Source organism: Notamacropus eugenii, chromosome 3 (assembly GCF_028372415.1).
Source record: "Notamacropus eugenii isolate mMacEug1 chromosome 3, mMacEug1.pri_v2, whole genome shotgun sequence".
Taxonomy (NCBI): domain Eukaryota; kingdom Metazoa; phylum Chordata; class Mammalia; order Diprotodontia; family Macropodidae; genus Notamacropus; species Notamacropus eugenii.
Window position 1 is genome coordinate 317,303,474 of NC_092874.1, and position 23,253 is coordinate 317,326,726.

At 34.9% G+C, this 23,253-nt stretch overlaps 1 protein-coding gene across 2 annotated transcripts in view; it reads right to left on the reverse strand.

The window, feature by feature from the left end:
- ZCCHC7 (zinc finger CCHC-type containing 7) overlaps positions 1 to 23,253 on the reverse strand; it is a 274,677-nt gene that overhangs the window by 11,377 nt on the left and 240,047 nt on the right. For both annotated transcript variants that reach the window (XM_072596781.1, XM_072596780.1), the window contains exon 6: positions 22,129 to 22,164. In XM_072596781.1, the coding sequence (XP_072452882.1) occupies positions 22,129 to 22,164 (36 nt within the window). The remainder of the gene's footprint in view (positions 1 to 22,128; positions 22,165 to 23,253) is intronic.

A 23,253-nucleotide genomic window follows, 5' to 3' on the forward strand; every position in this document is an offset into this window, starting at 1 on the left:
CTTTTGCCACAGCAACTCATGCAGGCTGCTGTGTACTAAGGCATGGAGACAGGATTTAAGGTAATGGAGGGCACAGTTCCCATATTCCCATACTGATGAAATCAAGAATTGTTTTAGTAACACATACAATAGTGTCTGTATATTTGTTTCCGGCATGAATAATTAACTTCTTTTTTTGTATATAATATTTTATTTCCCTCCCCAATTACATGCTAAAACAATTTTTTTTTACCATTAAAAAACGTTTTCAGTTCCAAATTCTATCCCTCTCTCACTTCCTCCATCCCTGACATGGTAAGCAATATGACATAGTTATACATGTGCAATCATGTAAAACATTTCCATATTAGTCATTTTGTACAAGAAGGCTCAAAAAAGAGAGGAAAGGAAGGAAGAAAAGAAGGAAGGGAAAACCAGCATGCTTTAGTCTGTATTCAAATAATATCAGTTCTCTCTCTAAGTGGATAGCATGTTTCATCAGCAGTCTTTTGGGACTGTCTTGGAGCACTGTATTACTGAGAATAGCTAGGTCAATCACAGGTGATCATCACACAATATTGCTATTACTGCACACAACATTCTCTTGGTTTTGCTGCCTCCACTTGCTTCAGTTCCTGTCTTCCCAAGTTTTTCTGAAATCATCCTGCTTGTCATTTCTTATAGCACAATATGATCATTAGCTATTAAGCATCACTGGAAGCGGTGGCTAAAAAAAAGGAGGGAGAAGGCTTGCTTCAGAGAGTAATTTGGGATCCTTGAAAGCTGTGAACAATCTTCTAAGTGCAATAGTCAACTTTCCACTCCCACTCGTTTCTGGGCCTGGCACTTTGTCCATTTGCATGTATCTGTCTAAGACACATGTACTGATGGAACAGCTCAATGAAGCTATTTCATAACAGGTCCATTAAATGTGCTGGATGGATTCCCATCCAACATGTATTATAGTCTTTATTCTTTATCTACTTGGCCTTTCCTGTGTGTAATGTTAGGTTGGACAGTTTCCCTAATCCAGTGCTTGATGAAATTAGGACAGTATCCTTCATCTGTAGACAGGCAAATGTGGAGGATGTCATCATTTTTAGAGAATCCACTTCTATTTGGACTCCAAGCAGGGCATCTTCCATAAAAGCGACAAACCTCTTTGGTGACCATCTATCTTCCTGTTTTATGCCTCACTTGATATTGATAATCAGGATTTACTGAATAAAGTCCTTTATGCTATCAAGTAATCTTATATGATCTTAATATAAGCACAAGAGAAAAACATAATAGAACACTGCTGAATAACTATCACAAACACATTTGTGTTCATTTTATTGGAAACAATTAAAAATAAATGATTTGTAGTTAATTTTTTAAACTCTTAAATGCTGATGAAATGTTTTATCCAGCTCAATAATTATGGAGAGATATTTGTTAACTGACCAAATCAAGTCTGTTTCAACTCAACTGCTGAGCATTTCATGATGATTTTCTCAATAAGAATCACAGAAAATTAGAGGTAGAGGAATTTGAGAAATATCATTAAATCCAAGACCTCTATTTTAGAGATGTGAAAATCAAGAGGTTAAATAACTGCAAAACAGATCTTTTTGGAAGACCTGACTGATTTTGATGATATACTGTATCATATACCACTGAAGGGTTTTTCATATAAGTTTGATTCATAGGTCAGTTATCATTCCTGAAACAAAATAGGGGCTCATTTTTTTTGTCTCACAAGAGTACTGTCTATACACTTTAAAAATTTAATTAAATTTTATGTGTGTGATAATAATTATAGAAATATGTAGTATTTCTGTACATAGCCAAGTCTGTAGTTCACATCATATAACTTTTTTATTTGTAATTCTTGGCAACTTGGAATGCTACTTTCTGACCAAAACAAACAAACAAAAAAGAGACAGGTTGTTTTCTTGAGATGTTAAAATAGTGGCTACGGAGAATCCTCAGAATCTTTACCTAGAAGATTTTGTGTCTGTGGTAGCTATGTTTACTATTTTATGAATCTAGCTAGGTACCTGACCAGCAGATGGAAAGCTGGATTCACATAAACCCATTTAGAAATTTCTGGACAAGATAAGAATGGGGGGAATTTCCATCCTTACCTGGTCTCTGCAGCTTTGCCCTTACTAATGAAGCAATGTCCCAGGAACATTATATATACCTAGTTATTCTCCCTGAACAAGTGGCAGTCCCTAATGCCTTCTTTCAATACTTCTATTTTCAATCCCTACCCACTCCTCCAACATCCATGTTCATTATTTGTGAATAGTATACAAAGCAACCAGCAGGCATTCCATAACTAGGTTGATGAGCCTGTCCAGCCAGGGAACATGAAAAAAAGGGGGAAAGGAAGGACTTTTGTGACCAGGGAACATGTTGGTGTGCAAGACAGAATTGGTAGCAGACAACATACCCAGTACTCTGATATCTTCACTACATCTACAAGACAAGTTGGGTGCTCTGGAATGTTGCATTAACTCCTTCAATAGTTACTTCACTAGTACTCTGTAAGAAATTACTGTTTTTGTATACAAAATAACTGGAACAGATCAATAATGCATTTCTACAAGCACTCAATGTTTCCAGAGTGTAGTTTATATATTGGCAAAATCTTAAACACGTGACATTTAGTGTCAACAGAAACTCAGCTGTACAGTATCAGCCATAAAGGTACCCTCTACTAAAGATTCGCCAGGATGTTTGTACGTGTTATACCTTTTATTTACAAAGGGTGACCTGGTTAAAAACCCTCAAGTTTAACATCACTGTTTATATATGCCCCTGGATGAAGTGCAAACATTTGGATGTTCATTCATCTGAATAATGTCGCCAATGAAAAACTTCCATTATTGCTAATAAAAAAATAGCAGCAGTATTTATATTGTGCTATGAGCTTCCAAACTGTTTCACAATAATTAATTAGTAAATGACATGACAAATGCTATCTCCATGCTCTCTTTTTTAATAAACTATCATACACTAGGCACTCAACAAGAATGAAATGAAATCAGCATAGATCTCACCTAATTAGAGAACATCTCGTATTAGAATACAGTATTGAAAACTCAGTAATGATTTTCAGTGGACAAGTTCTCGTACTATGTTCTAACAAGACTCCTCAGGCTTACTGAATGTCTTTGAAATATAAGTTTGTGTGACTTTATACTTCTGCCTCAGGGCTATGTCTTTATTTCTAATTAATAGAAACTGTCTAAATTACGAGGGGATATTTAAGTTGATTAGCTCCAGTTTAGACTACAACTATACATATGTCTACAGCTTACAAAAAAATGCAAGGGAACATTTTTCTTTTTAATTTTAGGTTTAAAGAGTATATCTAAAGAGTATTATCCAATGGGTGGGTGCCAAATGAAGTATTTATGAAAGCAGGTGCCTTATTGCCATAATTTAGGGGGGTTACAAACATTTAAATAATCTATATTTGTAGGGTGATATCTTGGAGATTACTTTTACTATCAATATATAGAAGTAATAACTTGGTAGATAGCATTACCTATGAAAGGTCCATCCCCATCTGCTATTCTTCCTGAAAGCTTTTCATGCCCCAGTAAACTCAGTAAATATCAGAAGATAAAGCATAAGCCTACTACGCCATGGATTTACTTCTAATGTCTCCTCAAAGTGCGGCCCGATGCAACGATTACAAATGATTTTCTTCTAATGTCATTTTACATAACCCTTTTTTCTGCATGAGTAGTTAGTGCCGAATGAATGAATGAATGCCATTAAAACAGTTAATCATTATCTGGGACAGTGGCCTTCCTCCCTCCTCAACTAGGAATCTCCATGACAAAGGCCAAGAGACCAAATGTCAGGGCTGCCTCAGTGTCCTATTTTGAACCGTAATTTTTTATGGAAATGAACCTGCTGGGCAGCTCCTTCTGTGACCTTGAGATGCCCTTATCTAAACTGACTATGATCCAATGAGGCCTTACATCTAGTTGAAGCTCATTATTACCTAGGATATGCAATCAATTTCACTAATTAAAGAGAATTTTCTACTCTGAAGAACACAAAACAGATTTATTTTTACATCTATTCATATGGTTTAAAGATTACACTATATCTTTTTATTAATTAGCCAGGTTTTTCATATGTGGAAATGCAAATATAAAAAAAAAACTAAGACCTGAATGTTTTACGCTCAATATAATTTATACAGTTAAGGATGATGTTATGACACAAAGTTTAAATTACACAGTAGAGCTTGTGTCTTTTCTAAACTTGCTACTGTGCTAAGTACCCAAATTCTTAAACAGGTATGATTTTCATGTCTAAGAGTAGCTTCATTATTTCAAAGTATTCTAAATCAACTTATTCTTCTAGTGTCATCTACTATCTGATATAGAAATGCAAATATTTTAAAACATCTGATCCAACCAGACTTACTGAGTTACCCTAAACCAAAAGCTGAAACAACCTACTGACACGGTTTTGACAACGGAGTTGCAACTGCCTACTAGTATTTACTATTAACCAAGGTTACATACAAATCAGCTTCTAGTTTTCAGCCCACATTTTTAATACACTTACTTTGTTTCTGCCAAAGAATACTGCTTTCTATCTTGATTACTCATGAGACTGGCCACACTTTCCTACCTGTTATACTGGCTTCATGAAAAATAAGTTTAGGAGTGTCTTCACACCTCACTAGTGGGAAGGTCAGGAAGAGGGGCAAGCTTGAGAAGGTTATTCGTTCTTTATATGGAAAAAATAAGGAACACTGGTCCACCAAAATCATTTCTGTGGGTTGTAGAAAGGACAAAGAACAACTAAAAGCAGATATCTCAGCTTTACTTTAAATTCCCTTCCTATCGTAGGGTCTGTAATAAAGAGTGGCTGGGCGTGGAACTAGCTGGAAGCAAGAACTCTGTGACCTATTTTGGGTCTGTCCATTTTTTTTTCAGTTGCTTTTGAACAAAGCTTTACATTCGCGCTCCTTATCTTTATATGGAAAAAAAATAATGATTTACTTTGCTTTATAGATATTTTTTTAAAAATTTGCAAAAGACTGTGTAAAGTGTTAAAGTTTCAATTTTCTTCTTAGAAAAAAAACAAAACACCAAACAACATAGTTGTATTCCAGTGGACATTACACATTATTTTCTCCATACATCAAAACCTTCTGTTGAGAGCCACTGTACTAGTGTCATACACATAATATTTTGTGTGATTTAAAAAAAAAAAATCAACCGTGTCACGTACCCTACAGACCCTCAATCCATTGGGTAATTCCTTAATTAGGCAGATTTCTGAAACATGTATTATGTACACAACAGACTGGAACGTCTCCTTTGGAGCATTTTCTAGTCTATCGGGTGATTACATCATTAAGCCACACATGCTACGTAGAACAAATTCCTTATGAAAATTCATGAAAAAATGTACAGTACATCATTTAACATGCAGAAGTCATATATGCTTTTGATATTTTGCCTGATTTTTAAAAATCCATATGAAACAATTAGATAAGACCATATAAACATTAGGAAAGTGTTGCTGGTAAAGGAAGGAAAAATGTTAAAATTTTATTTCTCATTGTTTGGTTAGGAGTTATTTATTTTACTGCATGAGTTGCTTTATTGCTTTGATATTAGGCACATACAGTTAAATCCCCTTCCCACTACTGGGAGATTCAAGTTCGAAAAACCAAAGGGCTAAAACTTGTAAATGACCACAGTGATACCCATTATGGTTATTCAAGCTATGGCATTCTAAATATATACATCTTCTTTTGTATATATACACGTGGTGTCAGTGTGAGATTGTATGTGTATATCTTCAGTCACACAACACTCTCTTAACATAGAACAGATATCAATCTCTGTACAAATCCTGCTGTTGAAGATATAGATAATAATAATGATTTTTTTTAAATTTCTAAAGTATTAGAGCACTGGACAAAATCTGAGAAACCACTTATTGGAGAATGAAATATAAGTATCTGGTAATGTGCTACACAGGAAGGAAAACATTAAACTAATTTTTTTTTTTGGTAGAAGAGAACAAAAATGAAAATCTCAGTGAGTAGAGAACAATGAACACATGCAAGACAGTGGGGATAACAGTAATTCACTCTCTGAATGCTCCAAAATCTTCATGGCTTAAAGAGCATCCCAATTTTCTCCAAAGGTGGTGGCATTTATTCACTGGCCCATAGCTAATTTTACATGGAATGCAAAAATGTTAGTTTAGGTTTAATTTACCACCCTATTTAAATATTTCCAATGCAGCGCTCAAACTACAGAGCTCTCCTCTGTCGATTTTAATTTTAAAGTAAGTTAGCAAAGGCTTCCTTCTTAATCCCCCAGAGACTACCTACATAGTGACACAAACGCCAAATTTATGACAGCAACATAAACGCTCTTCTTAAGTAATATGCAACATTAAGTGAAATCGTTTCCTGGAAAGATATTAGAGGTATCTATATTTTATTTGCCATCTTAAACATATCTGGGTCTTTATGACCTTATTTTTAAAATGTATTTCCTTTTTATATTTCCTGGTGCAAATGGACTGCATAAATAAGCAATGTGCTATGAGGCTTCAGACTAGCCGATAAACCCTTTCAATTTTCATGCCAGCTTCTTCTTTTGTAATTCAAATCTGGCTGAAAACTGGCAGCTCTGAAAACTGAAACAAGCACTGCCACAAATACCTTGTAATGCTATCGACCTTGTCTGCCCATGCAGTGAGAAAGGGGGATGCGTATGTGTCTGCAGTCATCCAGATAACACAACTCATTTTTTTGGGGGGATAACAGAAACCAGCCCCGGACTGTGCACCCAAAGCAGTCATTACCAGGCAAGCCGGAGAATAAGTCTCTTCAAAATACACAGTGCATTTAAAAACCATATACAAGGCTCAGCCACTGCTTTCATTACCAATTTTAATTTAGCTCCTTCAGTTTGCCAGCCAGATAAACTCTTTAGTGCTGTTTTTTAATCTATTTGCCACATTTTATATTTAAGATTATAGTAATATTGGACAGAAGAAGGAATCACTTTTAGGGGAAATAAAGAAATAGATCCGTTTATCAGCGCCCATCAGAAAGTTCATTAATCAGCCAGGCTTTGTGCCCTCTAAATTGAAAGGTTAAATAATCCTCTCAGGAATATTTCTCGGCCCCTCCGCCAATTGTCCAGAGAGGAGCTGCCATTCACAGCACTCGGGATCGGTGACAGGGTATTTTACCACTGTTTGGACCTCAAACAATGATGGACAAATGGCCTGGTTTACAAAGAAACCTTTTAGTACATGGATAGAAAAGGACCACAAGCTTTGAAGCCTGTGGAGGGATGAGGAGGGCGTGGAGAAAGGATGTGGGGGGAGGGGATGAGAAAGGAAGAAAACACACATAAACGTGTATGTATGAATGTGTAAATCCATGTGTACTTTATCTTGATTTTTATTAGTGACTAAAGCATATATATTAATGCATATTAGAGATACTTTAAAAGATATGCATATAGCCACGTATATGTATATGCATGCATTTTGTATCAAACTGTATACAAACCTATTAGAACTATTTGTAAAATCAGAAGATGAATGTAACCAAACAAACCCCAAGGTTTTCATTTTTCCTATTATTCTAAATGACTCACAGCCTTCCTTTTGTCTCAGTTCTGTTTACTCTGATGAAACACTCTTGAATGTAAGACATAAAAGCTGGACATAGCATAGCTGCAATAACCCACTCAAAAGGCAGGATGGATTGTGTTAGGAGATGCTCAGTTTTGTCTGTTACTCTCAGAATAATAAACAAACGTGAAAGAAAAATGCTAACTGAAGGGATGCACATCAAATACTTTAAGACAATGTTTAAATTCTTTACTCCCTTATTTGCTACCATTTAAACACAGTTAAAGGAATCCAGAAAACATTGTATGAAAATCTAATATCATAACATCTTCCCAGGAATTTTGCTGGTTTTTGGCATTAGTAATGTGTAGGCATTCATGCACCATTAAATATAAGACTGAAAGATTTTTTACCTGAAGTAGAATAACCTGAGAAGTTATTTTTTTCTTATTTGCAAATAGGAGATTGAGATTATATGCCCTGTCTCAGGTAGGGAGTTTCACTAATAATTTTTTTTTGGTGGTAGGATTAAGATGAGAATATTTTCCTCAATATATATGCAGGAACCCAAGATTTATATCATTCTATTTGTGACTAGTGACTGTCATTTCCACATGAAATACAAAATATGATGTTCACTTGTATTCCCCTCAATTATCCCATCATATTTTTAAAATAGCACTTATTTTTCATGGCCATTTTAATTTAAAAAGGAGTTGGTCATAAAGATTTCTTGCTATTGGATAAAATGATTAGTCCTTATAATGACTTAAGATAAATTGAAGAAACAAAAAAAAAATTAGTTTTTTGCGTTGGCAAAACTAAACCTGAACTTCACAGAAAGCAAGTGTATTTTTTTCAAAATATTTTTCAGAAATCACAGTGCCGAGTTAATTGTCTTTCCTCCTCTCTGACAGAATGTAGGCTCCATGAGGACAAGGATTGTTTCTTTCTTGTCTTTGTGTCTCATGAAGTGCAGAGTGAGCTCTTAATCCCTTGATCACTGATCCTAAAGAGAAAACTTCTGGCCAAACTCCAAACCTGCGTTATCCCCACTGACTGCCTCCTGGGCTCCCACTCAGGTGCTGCTGATCAGAATGGAAAGAAATCATCAATCCACGCTGACAGGTTCCATTACAAATGTATGCTGGCCAATCAAGTCAACAAACATTTACTAAATACCTGTCATGTGCCAGTCACTACCCTAAGTGCAGGGTATATAAAGAAAGGCAAAAACAGGTTCTGCTCTCAAGAAACCCTCCAAGCGAGGAGATCACATGCAAACAATTATATGCAAACAACATATATACAGGATAATCTGGAGATAATCTCAAAGGAAAGGATAATTAGAAGGGACAAGGAAGGAAGTTTCACAAAAGGTGGGACTTTAATTATAAAAAAAGCAAGGGAAGCTTTCAAGGCCTGAAATTGCATGGAGTTGGGAGATATAATGCAACAGTAAAGAGGTCAGTGCCACTGGATCATAGAATACAAAGAGGGGGAGTAACGTGAGAGAAGACTGAAAAGTCAGAAAGGGGGCAGGTTATGAAGGACGTTAAAAGTCAAACAGAATATTTTATATTTGATCCTAGAGGAACTGGAATTTATTAAACGTGGGGTAACATGTCAGATCTCCATTTTAGGATGATCATTTCTATAGCTGAGTGGAAGAGTGCTACTAATCTCTACTGGTCCCAACCTGCATGCAGCAAGGAAATCTTCCAGTTGATCTCCAAGCCTGCTCACCACAGTAGTTGTTCCAAATCTTTTTTTTCTATTCTCAAGCTTCCTCAGTTACCCTCTCTCATCTTTTTCTCAGCTGAAGACCTCCCCTCCTATTTCACAAAAAAGACTAAGGCCATTCATCAGGAACTCTTGGTTCTTTCCTCTGCCTCAGCTCATATCATCAGTCATTTTTTCTAATTTTTTCTTCTTTCAACTTGGTCTCCAATGAGGTGGGCCCTTCTGCTTGTCAGGTCAACAATTCTACAGGCAATCAAGATCTCACCCCACTCCTGCATTCTTCAGCAAACTGCCCTCATCATCTCAACTTCTCTAATTTTCAAGCGTCTCTTTTATCCTTAAAACAAACAAACAAAAACACCACATCAGATCGCACCACCCTTGCTATCTATCATCCTGTATTTCTCTTTTCCTTCTCAGCTAAATTCCTCAAAAGAGCTGTTAGCTATGTGGTGCAGTGCATAGAATGAAGACCTGAGTTCAAATCCAGCCCTAGACACTTAGTAGTTGTTGGCAAGTCAGTACCTCTACTTCCACTTCTCCAACTGTGAAATGGGGATTTTAACTGTACTTACCTCCAAGGGTTGTTGTGAGGATCAACTGAGATAATATTGATAAAGCACTTAGCACAGTGCATGACACATAGGTGCATACTAAATGCTTGTTCCCTTTTCTTCCTCTACTCAATGAGTGCCTCCACTTCTCTCATTCCCTGCTAAACTCTCTGCAATCTGGTTTTTGACCTCATTGGTTAAATGAAACTGCTCTCACAAAGTTACCAATAATCTCTTAATTGCTCAATCTAATGGGCTTTTCTCAACCTTCATCCTTTTCAACCTCTCTGGAGCACTGGACACTTTCTGCTCCAGAATACTCTCTAATAGCTAGGTTTTTGTGATTTTGCTTTCACTTGGTTCTCTTTCTGTTTCCCTAGGGTCCTTCGCAGGTTTTTTCCAATACTTCTGGATGTCCCCCAAAACCTGTGTCCTAGGCTCTGTTTCTGTTTCTTGATATATTCACTCTGTAATCTCCTCCGCTCTTATGGGTTCAATGATTATCTCTATGGGGATGACTCCCAGATCTGTTTGATCAACCTGAATTCCTATTCTGACATATACACTCCTATTCTACACCCCATTGCAGACTTCCACATATCCAAAACAGAACTCCACTCTTCCTTCCCGTCCCTTCCTTTAGATTTCAAATGGCACTTCCATTCTGCCAGGTCCTCAGGTCCACAAACTTCATGTCACCTTCAACTCCTGATTTACCTGACACTTCTTATATTTTCTTCCTTTTAAACATCTTTTGCTTACATTCTCTTTTTTCCAAGATATAACTAACATCCTAGTTCAGGCTCTTCTCACCTCTGGCCTGTATTATTGTAGCTTCTCACTGTACCCCTTGCCTCAAGTCTGTCACCATTCCAATCCAGTCTACATTTGGCTGCCAAAGTGATTTTCCTAAATTGTAAGGATGACCACATCTCTCTCCCTACTCAGTAAACTCCAATTGCTCCATATTGCCTCTAGAAAAAAACCAAATTCCTGTTCAACATTCATACCTCTATAACCTGGTCCCACTCCTATTTTTTCAGTCTTTTAACTCATGACTCCCCTCCATACACTCAGTCAACTTGTTGTGCATATACCACTCCTGTCTGTTTTCTTTCTTTGTGGCTTTGTGCTAGCTTTCCTCCAAGCATGGAATATTCTCCCTCTAGAACTCTGCCTTTGGGGATTCCTGGTATCCTCTAAGATTCAGTTCTTAAAAGGGCACTCCTTGAAGGGAACCTTTCCTGGTCCTCCTGGCTATCTTTTGTCTGTTCTCTATGTGTCTTACATGTACTGATTTAGTCACTCAGTCAACAAATATATATTAGGTAACTACTACGTGCCAAGTACCATGTTAAGTTTTGAAGGTACAAAAAGAGACAAAAGTTAGCCCCTGTTCTCAAGTAGCTCACAGTCTAATGACGGAGATCACATGCAAGCAATCATGTACAAATAGGACATATGTACACACACACATACATATGATATGAGACCGTCTCAGAGGGAAGATACTAAGATTATGCACATGCTGTTTCCTTCATTAGAATGCTTCTTACAGATGGGGTCATCTTTGCTTTTCCTTAAAACAGTGTCTGACACATAGTTACCTAATAAACCATTTAGGAAATGCTTGTTGATTGAGTTTCCCGAATTCCCTAAATATCTATAGTAAAAATTCTTATAAGCACTTCTAGAGATAGAAGAGAAATACTGCAAATACATCAAAAGTAAAAACTGAAGCAAACAATGTTAACAAAGAAAATGATCACTGTATATTAAGTCAACTTAATATCAACTGCAGGCCCTGAATAGAACGGTCAGTATGGATATTCCTCATCCAAACTAATATAGAGTCCCTCCTCATTTTAAGCTTGTGCACCACTCAAAGGAACATTTCTAAGTGTCAAGCATCCATGAATTGATTACAAGTCAGCAATATACCTCTAAAGGAGGTGCTAAGCACTACAGAATGCTAATTCCTAAGCCCTTGTTTAGGAATTCAGTCTGCTTTTAAGGGCTAGTTCTAAAATAACATTTCTTCTTACTCAGGACTTGTGAGGAGAAGAGGAAAAATCCTATGAGATGGAGTATTAATAGTGGGACATTTTTACATTAATAGATCCAGGGTAAAAAGCATAAATTATGATCATGTAAAGCAAAGTTTCCAATGTATCAATAATGAAGGAATGATTTGGAATACAATTTATGCAATGGAAAATTTTTGTGGGATGAAACACTTGTGTCAGAAAAACTAAACCAAACCTTTTTTAAGGTCACATTAAAAAATGGTTACACTTCTAAAAAAAAGAATATGGATGGAATACGTGATTGTGTTGATACAGGGATCTCCTAGACAAAGACATTTTCTTTGATAATGCAAAACATCAACATCTCTACAATTAATAGTCCCTGTATGATGTGCAGAGAAAAATTAAATGTCTTCCTTGGGGGTCACTGAGCCAGTGCTTGAGAGCGACAGGACTGGAATCCAGATCTTCTAGACTCCAAGGCTAGTGTTCTGTCTACAATGCAATGTTGCCCCTCACACTTTTATAAAACACACCTGAAGATGTACATATGCACACACAGAGACGTGCACAATAATTAAACAGTCACGAAGGTAGAAGAAATACTACCTGAGAGCCTAGGACAACTAATTCAATTTGCCAAATTGATAAAGCAAATAAAAAACTCATCAATATGATCTAATATCATGTAGGTGATGTGTACATCAGGCTTATTTTTTCCAAAGAGTTTCCAAAGAGTAACCCAAAGGATTGCACACTTCTTTCTAGGCACTGAATTTGTACTATGTGGCTGGCTTACAGAGCTGTGCATCATTCTGCAATTCTGACAAGCATTTATTAGTTGTCTAATAAGTACATGGCCCTGTATTTGGTGCTAGAGATGCAAAGACAAAAATTCTAGCTGTCTCTTATCATTACCAATGTTACTGCAAAGGGAATGACAAACTACTCCTTATCCTGTGCCTCTACTGACAATACCTGCGACTACCTAAAAGTTTGCTTCCCTGGCTACTCTTCCCCAGTGCCTGGTGCTGTAAATGAATGCTTACTGACTGAGGCTCAATTGGGTTCAGAGACTGTGGATATAAACATGCACATGAGAAATTAAATGACATACAACATTTCTGTTTTAAAATTTTCAATCAGGTTTTGTCAACAATCCATTTATTTCACCATCCTTTTTTCCCCTTTATACTTAGGATCATGCGATTCAGAGTCTGAAGTGACTTTTAAAGATCATCTTACAATGCTTAGAGTTTGTCACTGTAGCTTATTTACTGCTATAAAAGAACGTCATGAATTTGAAAATTTTTATTAACTGCTTAGGACAATGGATACTTTTAGTGAATCATGATATGCAAATTCTAAATAAGATTGCTTATTATATTTAAAGGTTATAGTTGAAAATGTATATAAGCATCTCAATGACTTTCAAATATTTAAGAAAGATCTCAGACATGTGAATATGCACATATCTGAATATGAAATTTAATGCATATAATTTAACATGCCAATACTTCATTTTTGGTGCAATTTCATTGGTACAGGTAATTCTCAATAAGGAAAGTCACTGTTCCACAAATTGTACTCCTAAGGAGTTGTCTGGGTGCACTGAGGTAAAGTGACTTGGCCAGAGTAACAGAGCCAGCATGTATACGCAGGAAGGCTGGCTTTCTATTCACTTATCAAGCCATCAATCATGTGGACATTTACAAAGTCATATACACAGCTATTAAAATCCAGAACAGTTCAGTGCTATCTGCTATACCACATCTGCTTCTATCACTGCACTCCCCAGATCCTAATCACTGAAATGGTTAGTTCCTAAAGCAGAGCCCATAAAACAATCACCTATGTATGCTGGAATAGCTTAAAATTATTGTGCACATTGTATACATACAAATGAAGGCCAAAGAGTTGATAAAAGCAAGAACTCAAGATTCAAACTTCAAAGAAATTGAATAATTCATAATCCTCAAACTAGCAAACACTTAGAAAAAAATACCTAATTTTAAAATACTACTCAAGATCTAGGTCTGATACTTATACTCAAATTTTTGTCATAATAATGGCACTGTTTTTTGGGGGAGTTGGCTTCGTAGTAGAATAGTACACCATTTGATATTTAAAACATTTTTCTCAGGAGTATATTAAAACACACACACACACAAAACCAAACATGTATGTAGTAGGTTTTCTCTACGTACCAAAAAAAAATAAAGTTGACGGAGAGATAAAATACTTCAAATGGCACCCCCACCACACACACACACACACACACACACACACACACACACACACACACACACGAGATCGTATGGCATAATGGATAGAAAATTGGCCTTGGAGCTAGGAAAACTGTGGCTCAGGTTCTACCTCTGATGCAGAGTGCCTGAAGAAAACAGCTAAACTGCACTGGTGGAGGAAGTTTCCTCACCCTGGGGTTCCCTATATCAATGAAAACAGAGATCTAGAGCCTATCCAAATGTATAAAAAACACAATAACTGATTTGAGAGGCAGCGCAGCAGAGCTAGTTTGGAGTCAGAAAAATCTGAGTTCAAGTGATGCCTCAAGACACCTGCTAGCTCTGTGACCATGACCACTCTCTGAGTGGCCTTGGCATTTCTTCAGATCACTCGCTAACAGATGGAGTGAGGCTGATCAGCATGGGTGGAAGGAGTTTCTGCCCTGTGGACCTCCCACAGTGGTAAAGTGGATTTCAACTCAATTTTGCAAATGAGTCCACAATTTTTAAATGAATATTATCATCTCTACTGCTAGCAACACATGTTAAGCACTCTTGGGAGAAGCACTCAAATCCATCGCCAAAGCCAAATGGCCTTCTCCACCTTTTCTTTTACCTGTTATTATCCTAATGACAAATACTTGGGGATGAGAACAAAACGAACAGCAACGTGCATGTGTTGAAAAAAACTTAAGCAGAAGTGAAACCTGAACCCAATAATGTAAATTCTAAATATACTGCTCTTTTTGTAGTAATAGGCTGAAGGTATAAAGAAAACAGTGCTTTTTGCTAAAAGGAAAGAAACACACGACCATTTTCCATCGTTTCTAAACTTCGGATGAAATGATTTTGTTTGATCTAACGTGGGTGATGTCATTGGTGTAGGGAACTCCCAGTGAGGAGATTTCTTCTTCCAAGGCAGATGTTTGGCTGTTCTGCCCCTCAAAGCTTTAGAGAGTTGTCTCAGGTCCTGGGTCCTAGAGCCAATACTTTTCAGAGGTGGGATTTCAACCCAGGCTCATGCTGGCTCGGAGGCCAATTTTCTTTCCACCATGCTAGGCTGCATCTCAATTCAGAAGAGAATGAAAACCAAACGAAGAGGATCGTAGATTCAGAGCATGAAGGGACCCTTAAAGGTCACCTAGTGCAACCTCCTTATTTTACACGGAGCCCTAGAGAGTGATTTGCCTGTGATTACACAAGTAATAAATAGCAAGGCTAGGATTTGAAACTGGGTCCTTTGATTCCAAATCCAGAGCTCTTTTCACTGTACTACAGCAGCTCTTAAATTCATTGGCTATTGAGAATTTAAGGACATTTAGAAGAATATAAAAGTATGCTCTGGCTTAACTCAGACTGAAAAAACTTTGCTTCTTAGTTGTAAAATAATTATCCAACTTTCATCATTAGGTAGCTGAAATCTGTAAATTTACAAGAGAATCAGAGACATTAGTTGCTTGTTAACCTGGGAGTAAAATACTAAAATTAAAGAAATTATGTTCAAATTCTGTTATGTTAGTTTCTCATTTAAATAAAAATGATTAGTGCAGTATAATACTGAAAATAAACCAAGTCAGGAATCCCAGCCTTGGGAGATATAGACAATTCAATTTTTCTCTGAAAGGGAGAAAAGTCTGTACTCTGTTGTATCCTAAATTTCATTTTTTTTTTTTTAGTAAAAGCAACAACACTGAAAGCCAATCATACTCTTCTTTGTTTCTCCCTTTTACATGAAGATTTTACATACTTCATACAAACTGTAGGAACCTTAATCAACAACTAGGTTCTTGTAATTTACAAGAATCACTTTTTTTTTTTCATTTTACAGAAGCATTGAGAAACTGCTTTTCGATGACATGGTCTAGGAGAATTAATAAATCTAGCAGAATCAATATTTTTGGAATACATTGGCTTTAGCACTTGTTTTTAAATATCTTCCAAGGATACATTTTGTCAAAATGTGGTATGATCCACTTGTGACAGATTTTTAAAAATATCTAGCAGCTGGTCTATATGTAAAGATATAGAATTAATACCAAGGGTTGCATTATAACCAAAGTAATGACACTGTGAAAGTTTTTATCTTACCAATGCCAATGTAACTTGAGTTTCCTTTGCAAGTTTGAACTTTATACTAGTAATTTTATAATTTGGTAAATTTTGGTTACCTAAAAATTTTATAAGTACATGTTTTACTATTTGAAAAACTGCTTTTAAAACATAATTATTCAGATATATTTATTATCCCTAAGATCTCAGATACAGTATTACAGAAAAAATGATTGGTTATGTATACAATTCTAATTTAGGTAGAATTCAAACAATCAAAAAGATAAAATCATTCCAACTTTTTTTTAAGGTCTGTACAATGAAAATCATATTCAGAATGATAACTGAAGCACTGCCAGAACCTGCTATGGCTAATAAGCTATCAAATAAACTCTCACTCAGTCAAGCTTTAAAAAACCGAACATAGTAACATAATTTAACTAAGACTTATTCCTTGGGTTTTTAAAGATGACAACTTTTCTCTTTTACATGAAAGCTTTTCCCATAAAAGAATGGGAAAATGTTTATACACTTCTTTATTTTTCCAAAACCCTTTACAGATTTAGAACCAAAAGCAAACTAGCAATTACAAGTGTATCTGGTTTCAATTAGTGACAATAAGAAGTATATTTTATTGATTTCCAATTCTTTGGAAAAAAAAGTAATTATGTTACATATGACATGATGGTGTATCTCCTCAAAATTAGCCATTGAGGATCCAAGGAAGTTCATTGTAAAAGTTTCCATACAGTATCCATCTCACAATTATTCATGCTTTACCTAAGTAACAGAACTCTTAGCTTCTCAGGAAGTTACCAAAGTAATCTTTAAATGCCAAAGCAAAACTTCTAAACTATTAGCTTGTTGCTAACCAGAACGTTAAGTGCCTTGTTTCATTGACTGTACTTGTATCCCCAGCACCTGGCACGATACTAGGCATATAGTACACATTTAACAAATACTTATTGATTGTGAAGCATTACTTTTGGAATGATTTATATTGGTAGATTCAACAACTGATGAGAAAAAAATGTTTTTAAAGACAGATACATCAGATCTATTAACTTAAAAACAGTCTAACTTTCCAAAACAATTAAAATTTAAACCCCCCCTTCCACTTTCTAAAATAATACATGCTAAATCACAGAAAATACATTTTGTAGTAGATACTGTGCTAGTAATCAAGCTGTAAATAAAGGCGTCTCAAGATCATGGAAAAGAATATTTGGAGGAAGTGTATTTTATATCATAAAAAGACTTGTTTGAAATAAGCATTTAAAATGATTTACTATGATGCTTTATTACTTTATTTTAAAGTAACAATCATAGATTCTATTGACTAGTGTTTGGATAAGTACTACACATTGTACTTCAATCCAAAATCCTGGGACAAAGACTTCTATAGCTACCAAATCGATCTCTATATCTATGTAAACACATTTCTTTCGTTTAAAACATTTAACATACTTCTAATTTTAAATTCTATACTCTTGAATATTTTGCTCTACCATACGGACCTGGGAAGCTTTGGTGGAACAACCTACAAAGCATGATGTGCACACACTTCAATATAATGTAAAATTTTTAAAAAATTCATTTTCAAATTGTGTTTTGAAAATAAGGAAAGAAAACTGAGTAGTCAGTTTGATGGAATGGAATATTAATGTATACAAAATGTCATTACTGAACACTGTCATTCAATGAGCTCAGGTAAAGCCCATGGTAATTACTAGGGAACTCTGACCTTATGCAAGTTCATCCAATTTCTACATCCCAGAGTAGGAAAGGAAGAAAACAATTATTCTTCCCCCACATACTTTTAAGCACAGCTTCCACATTAACTGCAAGGCTATTTGTTTCTGGCTAGTGTGTCGCCTAAAAAGTCCAAATATTTTTAAAGTAATGGTGAATTCTGGGCTTAATTATCATAAGAAAGTCATATTTGAAAGAGCCACAATTTTCTAAGTTCTAGGCTGCTTTACACTTTTATTGACAAAAATTTTTTTTTTATAAAAATGATGGTAAATTGCGTATTATTTTGACAGTGGCACACAAAGAAGTAAAAGCAAAATTTAACACAGAACATGTATTTTATTTTTCTATCTTTCATATATACATGTTAAAATAGTGTATTCCTAGTTTACTTTTTTACGTAAGTAGATTAAAAATAAGATTAACTAACTGTCAAAAGCACGTGAAATTATAGTATCCACTAGCTAAGAATTCTGTTAGATGTAAAACTCTGCTGGTGGTCATTTTGCCTTGGGATTTTCAATATAAATGAGGCTAGAAATGATAGGGGTTGGGGGAGGGGTCTTATTGCCTGAACATCATTGAAAGAAGGTAAACAAAAAGATCAAGAATTAGTTATTTACAAGGTAAAAAAAAAATCTACTCAAAAAAAAAAAATCAGGTGGAATATAATCTCAAAAATATCAGAAATTAAAACACAAGTCTTGCCATTGAAGATTTTTTCCTAAATATTCTAAACCTATTTCCTGTTAGAAGTCAAAAATTGTTTTTGATTTAATTAAATCAGAATCTTACTATTTTTATTTAATCCATGTAGACTCTGAACTGAGATGTGAATAATCAATGTATTGGTGAATAAAATTTTACAAGGTGAAATATATAAGAAGAAAGGTGAAGGCATAGTAAATGGAATATATTTACATAAACAGGGAATACTATCCAAATTTATAGGCATGTATCCTTCAGAAGAATTATGTTAGTATGTATCCCATGAGGCTATTCACCTATAGATGATGTGTGTTTAAGATTGGTTAAAAAACTGTTCAATCCATACTTGGGTAGACATATCCCATTTGTCTCATTAAATAGATGAAATAGTGAATTTTTTCTGTGCATTTGCCAATTCCAGGACAATATGTTCTAAGCAATACCTGATTCAGTATCACTAAATAATTCTAGTTACAGTAGCAGAACATACCTAGTCCTTCTTTCTACTTATATGTTCAAGGATGTGATGCTCTTTTTAAGGTGTCAGATTCTGAATAAAAATAGATTGGTGGTTCATAAATAGGACTTGTCAACTATCAGTTCGTATTAAAAACATCTGTTATTTGTGGGAATCAAATATATGCTAAAAGCCTTATTTAAAATATTTTTTTAAAGTTCCCCAAATGGATCATCAAACAGTTCCATTTTCTAACAAAGTATGTTTTGTTATGTTTAATGCTATATCAATGCAATAATTCATGTAAAAAAACCTATAAAATTCTACCTTTATTCATGAATGGAATTTTAATAATCACAGACTTTTGTATTTAACCTATAGCAATTAGAATTTGATTCCTAATGATGATCTACAAATTAAATTTCAACATTCTGTTTTGTACTTGCTTTTACCATTCCAAGAAACCTCCAATGATGGATGTTCAGAGGAGAAAAACTCATTTAAGTCTTAGTTTTTGAATGTTCCATAGTTCTTAATAGACTGGGTCACATGAAAGCCTATTAGCAATTGCAACATCAGCTATATTTTTTGGTCATTGTTCCTGCTGCTGTTACATTACAGTGTGAGAACTGCTAGGAGTCGATAGGTGGCAGTCCATCTCCTAGAAAAGAGACCGATGATGAATAAAATCACCGTGCATCCTGGTTCTATCTCCAAAAGGCATCCATACTGTTTAATTACACACTTTAATATCATGCTGTTATAATGCTAAGGCATATTTTATATGCACCTACAATAACTGCTTTAGATGCACAAATACAAAAACATTATAAATGTGTCTGAAGGAATGAAACACTGGATGTTTGTCCTTGTCCTTGTACACTAACATAGCTATCTATTTAATAGCATGTTTTATAGAGTAACTTGAAAACTATGATGTCAAATTCAATAATCTTTTGGGAAAATAAGTATGTATATTCTAGTTTGGAGTAAATTATTTTAGAGGCATATTTTTGCACTATAAATAGTTTATGATGAAAATCTGGAAATCAAACTCATTTCTTTTCCTTTTGTGTTTTTCTCCTTATTAAGAAACTAGTCCTTTTCAAGTCTGCATTTCTGGCAACCTATGAAGTAAACAGAATCTTTACATACTTTATGTAATAAATACTTTAAAGTAACTTTTATCTATTTTCACTCATAGAGAAGTGTCATTAGGAAAGAAAGGAAAGAAGACAAAAAGAATATTTTAAGTTATTACATAACAAAAACATGGATGAAATTAGTTTCGCTGTACGTAAATCTTAGATCTTAGAATATGCAAAACATGATCGTATTTAAATTAAGTACAGGTTGCAAAGCACCATGGAGCACAGTGTGTCCATGAAGAGAGCAAAGGTATTATCAAAAATTATTTAGGGACTTCATGTAAAGTATATCAAACTGAGAGCTATAGATTATAGCTATTGTAATATAGGTAAGGTATGAACTTACTGTGATTAAATATGAAAGTTATATTCACAACATCTGTATAATTTCTTGATGGAAACTTTCACATTTAATAAAAAAAACCTTAAAATTGCACAATCATTTCACTTGATAATTTGATTTGATTCACTGGATAATTTCAAGGTTTCTTTTTAAAAAATATTTTAAAAGTAGACAGTTATCTTAATGAAGACCACTCATGCTACAACAAGTAAAATATGTAAATGCTATTTTATTAGGGAATTGCCATGGCCTAGAAAAAAACCTGAACAATACAACACATGAACACTGAGATACCTTGTACATTAACACAGTGCCTAAGCAGAGGAGCTAGGAACGTTTCCTGACCCCTCTCTTCTGGAGTGAAGAATGACAAAGGAATGACTGCTTTCCATGGAGTGTCTTTAAAGAAATAAAGCAAATGTAACGAGGAAAGTGAAAGTGCATGACCCCATCCGTTGCTTTTTTTCCTACTAACTTTTCATCTCTTAAATGAAAAGGCAAAGAACAAGTACAAATAGAACCAGCACTTTCTAAGTGCACTTGTTTGCTGGTTTGCTTTCCCCCCCAAAATCTGTAAGTGTTAAGAAACAGAACAATGTACAGAACAGTCACATTTCAACCTTCCTATTGTACCACTAGCTTTCATGTGAATGTTGTCAAATATTTAAAATCCCAGGAAATAAGTTTTAATTAGATTATACAACTACAGTCACTTCTCAAAAATTTACAACGTGAGCCAAACAGTTAAGATACTATAGGACATGACAGGAGGGTGTTAATGAATTAGTGAAAACATAATTTAAACTAAATATTAAAAATGAACTGACTTCACAATCCTCAATTATTAGCCAACTAAATTCTGCAGCAAACTATCATAAGCCAAGAATGTGTTTTATACTTCTACTTAGCCTCAAAAGACGATAAGAAGGAGAAATGAATGGCCTAGATGATAGCAAGTTGATATTTTTACACCTGAGAGTGGCTAGAGGATAAAGAAGCTAAACTATTCTTCATGAAAAGACGTAGAGAACTTTTCTAAGCTTAATTTTAAAATTCGTATTTTCAAACTTTAATGAAACTGAAGAAATTATACTGAAGGCATAGTATGTGTGTTGCAGATAACATAACTTTTTATTTTCAAAGACTAGGTTGCAATTTATGGCTCTTAACATAAATTTTAATTTTTTTAACATCATAAAAGCAGACTGGAAGACAGTGGCAATGTGATGTAATCATTAAATGATGCCAGCAATAAAAAAAAAAAATCAGAACCTTTGAAGAATAGCAAGAGGAAGGATGGGATTGGGAGTTTGGGGGGGGGGGGGGCTGAGAAAAAAAAAGAGTGCCTTATTGCTTCCTCTAGTACAAAAACTCTTCAGATGTTTATTATCTTCCTGCAGAAGATGCTTGTCTATATTTTATGGTCAGCAGTTCACAGAAGAGTAAATAGGCTGGGTCTAGGAGAAAATAAAAAAGGTGTTTCTACTTACCGTTAGGTGATACTGCCTCCATATTTCTGGGCAAGTCTGGAAAATAAAAATATTGATCAGCTGGGAGCATGAAACAAGGTGCTTTACAGCCTGTTGGTTTTGGCATAACACAGTATCCACTGGTGTCGGTCACAGCAAAATAAGAAGCTTAGCTGAAAGGGTCTGCATTTCAGCTTCAAAAACCTGGCTAGACAGTTTAATTGAATTTTACACTGGTTTAACACACTCCCTGCCATTGTCAGGAAGCCAGGAACAAAGTTTTCTCTCTCTCTCTTTTTTTTTCTTAGAAGTTTTGGGGACTAAGATGCGATTAAGAGCCATAACTGTAGTTAAACTGATAAATACACAGCTGTGGTTAAAAAAAAAAAATCAATAACCCTCTCTGCACATACCTTTTCATCTTGAGCCTTAGGAAATAATTTACAAGCTACTACTTTTAAAAACACTTCAGTGCGTCTTGATGATATGTTTCACTTAATTACCATAGGCCATAATTACTTTATGCCACAACGCTCAGCTGCCAAGTTTTTCTTTTTTTAAACAAAACAAATCTGCACCTTGCCTAACTTTTTGTCCTTTTAATCTCAGCAATTGCAAAAGTAGTACTGAAGTAGTTAAAATAAGCAAAAATAGTTAAGAAAAAAAACCCAGGAAAAGCCCTTTTCTTATGTACACACACATAAGCCCTCTCTCTTCTCCTACTTGAAACTCTATCCAACTGTGACTCAGTGGGAATTAGACGTTTGTGTTAAGGATATAGTTTTTTAAAAAAACAAAACAGGTCATTATTTTAACAAATCATCAATATCCCACCATCTTTTCAGAAAAAAAGGATTATTGTGGCTTATTATAACAAGTCTTTTTATTTTAATATTCTTTACAGAAATAGACCAAGAGTTAAGAAAAAGAAATATGCCACTGAATTTTATAACTATGAATTCTTACAGCAACTTTGAAACCAGTTTATATTTACTAATGTTTTTATTTTCTTTCAGTTTAAAGGATTCTATTTCTTGCTTCACACATGCTGGAAATGACCCAAATGAATAAGTTACAATTATTTTTGAGTATACAAGCACAGAAATTAAACAACTGTCATTAAAGTGTCTACAGATCTTGAAACAC